The 7,461-nt window shown below is 32.2% G+C and overlaps 1 protein-coding gene across 4 annotated transcripts in view; it reads right to left on the bottom strand.

Annotated features, from left to right (window-relative positions):
* Positions 1 to 1,776: 1,776 nt before the first annotated feature.
* The window catches only part of GATAe (endoderm-specific GATA factor), a 28,090-nt gene continuing 22,405 nt past the window's right edge, over positions 1,777 to 7,461 (bottom strand). Inside the window, exons 3-6 of one of the 4 annotated variants that reach the window (XM_065509741.1) lie at positions 6,539 to 7,322; positions 5,932 to 6,397; positions 5,591 to 5,876; positions 1,777 to 2,516 (exon numbers count right to left, since the gene is read on the bottom strand). In XM_065509741.1, the coding sequence (XP_065365813.1) occupies positions 2,417 to 2,516; positions 5,591 to 5,876; positions 5,932 to 6,397; positions 6,539 to 7,322 (1,636 nt within the window). In that variant the 3' untranslated portion in view covers positions 1,777 to 2,416. The remainder of the gene's footprint in view (positions 2,517 to 5,590; positions 5,877 to 5,931; positions 6,398 to 6,538; positions 7,323 to 7,461) is intronic. The other 3 variants (XM_065509758.1, XM_065509766.1, XM_065509749.1) reach the window with 3 other exon arrangements.

Here is a 7,461-nt window from a genome sequence, read left to right as displayed (position 1 = left end):
TTTTTAAAAAAAAAGAACAAATTTTCATTTTCATAACCCCCGCCCCCCAAATGGTTGACCAGGATCCGCGCCTGCATTACAATGACCCGAAGCGTAAGATATGTAAAGCCCGGACAACCAGCCGAAACGACACGAAATATTCATAGCGCTAAGGTAATTCTCTGTATTTGGCGAGAGCAAAAGGTTCCTATCTATTATGAGCTGCTGAAATCTGACCAGACTATCAAAGGGAACCTGTGCCGAATGAAACTGAATTTTTTGAAGCGAGTACTGGCCTAAAATCGCGAGTACTGGCCTAAAAATATTCCATCATGACAACGCTCGGCCACATGTTGCAAAATCCATTAAAAAGTATTTAGAATGAAGTGGTTGGGAAGTTTTGCCTAACCCGATTTATAGTACAGACCGTGCCCCGTCCGACTTCGATCGATGCAGAACGCTCTCTCTGGGATATTCTTCACTTTGGAACAGAGTTACAGATATTGGCTTGATTTGTTCTTGTCTTCAAAAGATGAGCAGTTCTTTTGCCTCGAAACCGGAATGTTGCTAGAAAGATGATAGATACTTTGAATAAATTTATATTGTACAAATATTTCAAAATAAAAGTTAAAAATTTGAAAAAATCGCGCATTTTTAATACATCCAATAACACAAATTTTATTTAAAGTTTTAAGAAGTTAATCACTCTATAAACTTCTGTACAGTTTGGACCATAACTGATTCTAATCCCCATAGAAGATTCAGTACGGCCGAATATAATACTCTTTCTGGTTTTAATCATAAATAGTTTCTTTTCCAAAATTTAAAATTTGGTTCATGTCAAGTGAACCAACTTTTGAAATCGATGTCTTCCGATCGGGATGATTGATACTATCCCATTCGCATCCCACTAAGAGACTAAAACGCTCTTAGTGGAATAGACCTAAGCTTTCTATTGAGCAAAAAAAGGGCCCATTTTGTAAAAAAGTTCGATTTTTCAAAAAAAAAAAATAAAAAATAATATATCTTGAGTTACAAAACATGTATTTTGCTATATATCTTAACCGCATCCCACTAAGCGACCAAATAGGTCTTAAAGGAATAGACCCAAGCTTTCTTTTGAGCAAAAAAAAAACAAAAATTTTAAAAAAGCCCATTTTGGAAAAAATAAGATTTTGCAAAACAAAAGTAAAAAAATTCATGTTTTGAGTTACAAAACATTTATTTTGATAGATATCGAACACACATCCCACTAAGCGAACAAATAGGTATTTAAGGAAAATATCTAAGCTTTATTTTAAGAAAAAAAGGCCCATTTTGAAAAAAAAGGTCAAAAAAGTTTTTGATTTCGGAAAAAAATATTAAAATTTTTTTAATATTTTTTTTCGAAAGATTGAAGAAACTATTTGGAACACATTTTGCTAAGAACAATAGGTATTAAGTTACATGGATGAGAAAAATAATATGTTTGGCCAAAATGTCAAATTTTGACCCCATCCAGAGAGTTCTTGACCAATCTTCTTGAAAAATTACTATCCAATAGGTCTAACCTTGGTGTAAATTTTATCACGATCGGAAGACATTGATTTTATAAGTTGGTCCACAATATTTGGATCAAATTTTAATCTCACCTATATTTACATATATTCTACTTAGCCAACTTCGATGGAAAATATGTCCCTCTCAACCACTGTTCTAAATACATTTAACCCAATAAAATGCTTCAGCAACGCAACAACAAACAAAAATCCCCATAACATACTTACGCTTATACTAAATTAATAAATTATGTCGTCATTAGTGCTTAATTTGGCTTATAACTCATTTATTTTATTTTAGTTTTATTTTTTGTTTTTCATTAATTTACAAATTGTTTTTCTTTGGAGTTCTACATACATATATATAAAAAAAATACAATACAATATTTATTTATTTACTAAAAAAAAATTCAACTAATTTTACAAATCATTTAAAATAATTTGATTAATTAAATTATTACAAATGGAAAATTATTAATAATTATTAAAAAGTATATAAAATTAAAGTAGTCTCTTGTTTTAAATATTATTATACTTAAAATTACTAATATATAAAAAAAATTATTTACTGGGTGTTACTTAAATAAATATTTAAAATGTCTTTAATTGAAAATTAAGGAAATTTTTCAGTTTTAAGATAATAAAAAAACAACTCGGATCTGATTTTCAAATCCATATTTTTAATTTACAAATTTCTTTTCTTGATATTGTACAATACTCGTGCAATGATTGTTTCAGCAAGTTATTCTATTTTATACCTTAAATGTGAATTAATTTTTAAATGTAAAATATTTGGCACAATCTTTCCTTTCACTCATTTTGATAAATTCTTAACCTTCGATCTCAAAAATATATTGGCATAAATAGTTTTTGTATTTTGGGTTTCCTTATTATTGACTTTAATTATTCGATGCACGTTCTGGTAGACCAGTACGTGTTATAACACTGGTGGGTATTTCACTGCTCTGTGTTGTTTGCGGCACTTCAATTTTTGGCACTCTGTAATGAAAGAGATATTTATTTATTACTATAACCATAATTAAACTAAATAAATAAAGCTTATTCGGCTGTGACGAATCTTATATTCCCTTCTTCTTAATGCAAAAAACAGTATTTGTAAAATCGGCAAATATCTGAGAAATTTTAGATAAAAATATAGGATATTCAAGATTTCTATAAAATTGAGCTTTATACGTTGTTGGAAATACATTGGATGCACATGTCACGCTCACTGGAAAGTAGGCGTTGCCGAAAAGTGTTAAATTTAAAATTTTTTGTACTCACAACTTTAGACTTTATTAGAGGTAAAAATTGGAATGTAATAGAAAAAATTTCACTAGAACTGAACTGTGAAAACCCGTTTTTGGTGTTGATAGCATTAGTTATATCCAATATGTTTTTGGGTTTTTGCTCATATCTTAGCCATTTATGTTCCGATTTTGCTGATTTTCAATAGCAACATTCTCATGACCGTATTTTTCATATTTCAAGTAACACATGGACAGAAGGACGTCGCACAGTGGTATGAGAATAAAAAAAGAGGGAAATAAATCTGTAACTTCTAAACCCTTAAGCCAATTTGAATGAAATTTCACATGCGCAAGTGTAGTCGAGTTTAAGTTTTGAATTTGGACCTCATGACCATACCAGGAGCGGGACCAGGGGTTCCCAAAGTAGGACACCTCGGGTATTTTCAATTCGTTTGTGTTCCGATATAAAAAAATTACACATACAGAATCTCCTCGTCGAGCACTACATAAAACCTCGTCGTAGCTATCAATTATACCCTACACCAGTTTTTTGGTGACCGCGGTTCCAAATATTCTCCGATTTTATCCATTTTTCTTTTATAGGATTAACAATTGATGTATATATATCAAATAAAGAAAGAAATCATGACTGAGTCCAAAGTTACATGCATTTGAATATAAAAAAATAAAAAAAGGCGATTTTTCGCAATTTTTTTGGGAAAGAAGTATTTTTATTCTTTTTAAGTTATCTAAAAATTTTCTAAGAGGATGTATAATGAGTTTGTACTCTTTGAAAAGCTAACTTTACGCCAAATATTTTAAATGAAAAAAACATTTATAATTTTGACACCGACGGGTTCAGGTCCATTCAAAAAATGTCTATTTTTTATGTAAAATTTAACTTTAGGGCAAAAATTCTCAAATCGCATACTCGATATCAAAATATAGTAACCTATTTTAGATGGCCCAATAAGTTCTTAATTATTTTGTAAAGGGTTCCGATAACCCCGCCCCTATTATGGATAATATAGCCAAAAAACGAAAAATCCCATTTTTGGGATTTTTCAAGATTTTTTTGGGAATTGCGGGATACTTGATTACAAATTTCAAAATATGTTTTTATTTTTCCAATTTAAATAGAAAAATCTACATAAATGTGAAACTTCATTAAAAAAATATTCATAAATAAAAATTTTATTTCAATTTGAAAAATTTGTATCTATGCAAAATTCAATAAAAAGCATTTTTTGTCATATTTTTCAAAAAAGTATTCCAAGAATTTTTTTATTTTTTTATATTCAAATGCATGTAACTTTGGACTCAGTCATGATTTTTAAACACTTCTTCCTTTATTTGATATATATGTCTATTGTTAATCCAATAAAAGAAAAATGGATAAAATCGGAGAATATTTGGAACCAAAAAACTGGTGTAGAGTGGGTAAAATTTTTGACCAATTTTTGACCTATATCTGGATTACAATATGGATATCTAATGATAGATATTTCAAAGACCTTTGCAACGACGTATATAAGACCATAGTAAGTTGGACCTACAATGGGTCAAAATCGAAAAATATTTTTAACCCGATTTTTTTTTACTAAAAAAAAATTAAAATAACAATTCAAAAAAAATATTTCCAAAATATCAATATACTAAAAAAAAAAATTTGTTTACCTAAAAATATTTAAAATTTGAATATTAAAGTATAATTGGGTGAAGGGTATATAAGATTCGGCACAGCCGAATATAACTCTCTTACTTGCTTTTAACTCAAAAAGTATCAATTTAAATATATGTATATAGAAGATGTAGCCTGTTTTTTAAATAAAATCTGGTCTTCACTCGAACCAAAATCAGCATTTGAACCCCTTTCTAAATAAAATCTGTAGCATGTATTTATAAATATGTACTTGACTTGAACATATTTCTAAATTAAAAATTATTCTTTCTGCTTTCTAGACAAAATCTGCCCTTTTCTGAAATTTCTGCATTCGTATCGAACATATTTCTGAATATAAACATTCTTTAAACAAAATCTCTTTTGATTCAAATACTTGATTTCTTAAAAAAATTATAATGGAATCAAAATTAGCCTTCGAATCGTTAGTTTTCTAGTCGAAATTTTCAAAGTGAATTATTCAGTTTACGATATACGAAATATTTCATTGATTTTACTAAATTTTCGGAACGAAATGCCCATTTCACAATGTCGAAAGAACAGTGAGTCTAAATAAATGTGTATAAAATTTATTCCAAAGAATTTAAAAAACGGACTGCCATTTCCTTGGTAAGGAAAGTGAGTTTAAAGCACCCAGTTTCTTAAATTCTTCCGAAGGACTTTCATAAAATTTGTTTCTTTTTATTCGACATAGTTTTATATTTAGAAAGGTTCTGGCACCAGAGAATTTTCGCGGAGCTAGCCCACGTTATTTAGAAAGGTTCTGGAACCAGTTATTTAATCAATGTCATAACTAGTTTTAGAGATGCTCTATCGAGCAAACATACTTTCTCAGGTACAGTTCCTGAATGATTAAAATAATTTTCGAGAAACTGTTGATAATTCTTTAGATCAATTATATAATTAACTTAAGAAGACTTATAATAATCGAAGCGCTGGATTATCGATTTGTTTTTAGCATCCGAAATATAAAATTCTATTGGAAAAGTATTTGTAAAATTGTCCTGACTGATTACACTCATTTTAGAAGTAGTTTCTTTAGTTCGAAAAGTTCAAAACCTTTTCCTAGGCAATACAAAGCATTTTTCAATCTTATAGAAACTCTTAATATAAATTACTCTTGATATATATTTTCTACTCACTTAAAATTCGCTGTACTTGGTAGATGAGGTGACTGACTCTGCGATGGCGAATTGCTATATGGAGAATGACTATCCGAAGTCACATGGGGCCGTGACATATTCAAAGTCATATCAGGATGACCAATAGATATCGTTCGAGGTGCTGTTGTAGTCATGTCTTGCAAGTCAGCTGTATTCGGAGGTTGAGCATTTAAGGGTAGGCCTATAGTTTGAACTTGTGAGGGATACAAAGGACCATTGGAGTGCACCATTAAGTTGCCGCCACCTGGTGGTAGACCTAGAAAACATAAAGTTGACAAAAATTAAACCTTTATTCCATTTTTCGAAGCATGAAAACTTACTGGGTAATTGAGGTCTCATGGGTGGAACCCCACTGTTCTTTGGTTTACGTTTACGTTTTTGTATGCCTTCTTTTTTCATGGAAAGCGGACGATTCATGTTGTGTAGTTTGTAGTACAGGCCACAGGCATTGCAAACGGGATTACCGTCATTGTTACGGCGCCACAAAGTCGTCGAATTCGTTTGACAGTTGGCACAGGTTACACCAGTCCGTCTATTATTGGCAGCGGCCGCAGAAGCTTTGGGTTTGGTTTGTCTGGGACCCACACGTACGTTTTGACGTATGGGACCTCCATAACATGAAGGACAATAACCGTTCACTTTACTGCCCAAAGGAGAATTGCATTGTTCACATTTGTCCGCTAAGGGGGGAGGAGCTTCATAGTGTGTTATGGAACTGGTGGGGGCCCAAGAGCCAGCGGCTATATTGCCCGATGGATAATCTTCAACCACCTGCTGATGATAATTCTATATTAGAAAACAAATTTCAGGACGATTTGTTTTATAATTTATGTATGGAGGGGAAGAAAATAAATAGAGAGGGATAAATGAAAATGAAATGAAGTGCTAAAGGAAATGATGTTCAACCATTTAAATTCAGTTACTTACAAAGCCCATATTGGAATATTCCACACCCGCCGTAGGCCATATACTCTGCTCGGTCACCGAGCTATTGACCGAATCAAACAAAGCCATTGATTGATATTGCACTGGTTGCCGGAGTATATTTAAACTGGGATCATTTTTGGTTATCAATTGATTTGGTGCCGGTGATACACTATAGATGGTATTATTTTGACTCAACTGATATGAAGACGTGGACGAATAGTTCAAATATTGGGCATTGCCCAAATCTGTAAAAGTTTTCGATTCATTGGGATGACCATTGGGATCAACAACAGCCGTTTCATAGTATAGAGTGGCGGGACCATTACCATTATCGTGGAGACTTTGTCCAAAACGATTGTCCTCTTCAAAACGCAACAAATGGGTGGGGTGGGGTAGGGGTGCGTGACCTGAACTGGACAAATTGTGGGGATTTTGATGATGTAATGCTGAACTTGGGACCACCATTGATTCGGTAGTATAGTTGCCATTAGGGGTGGGACATTGTTGATGTTGCTGCTGCTGCTGTTGTTGCTGAAGTTGTTGTGTGGCTTCATTTTGCACTTGATCTTTATCAATGGACTCTAGTTTAATAGTGCCACTTGTGGCATCAGCTGTACATATAATGGGTTGACCATTCTCATTGGTCGTATATGTGTAGACAGTGGTACCTGGTGGTGGCTGTTGCTCCTCATTGCGTGGAGCCATTTGTACATACTCGGGCGGTGAATGATGTTGGCGTTGGTATTCTCCAACCGTTTCGGGATCTTCGGAATCACGATGTACTCTAAAAGGTAAACAAATAAAGGATATGGATTACACATTTGGAACAATATTAATTCAATCATAATTTTAATTTAATTCTAACTTATTTAAAATGTTATACAAAAAACTAATCAAAATGGAATGGAGGATAGTGGTGGGAG

The sequence above is a fragment of the Calliphora vicina genome, chromosome 1 (genome assembly GCF_958450345.1).
Source record: "Calliphora vicina chromosome 1, idCalVici1.1, whole genome shotgun sequence".
NCBI classification, from domain to species: Eukaryota; Metazoa; Arthropoda; class Insecta; order Diptera; family Calliphoridae; genus Calliphora; species Calliphora vicina.
This window is presented reverse-complemented; position numbering and strand designations above follow the sequence as displayed.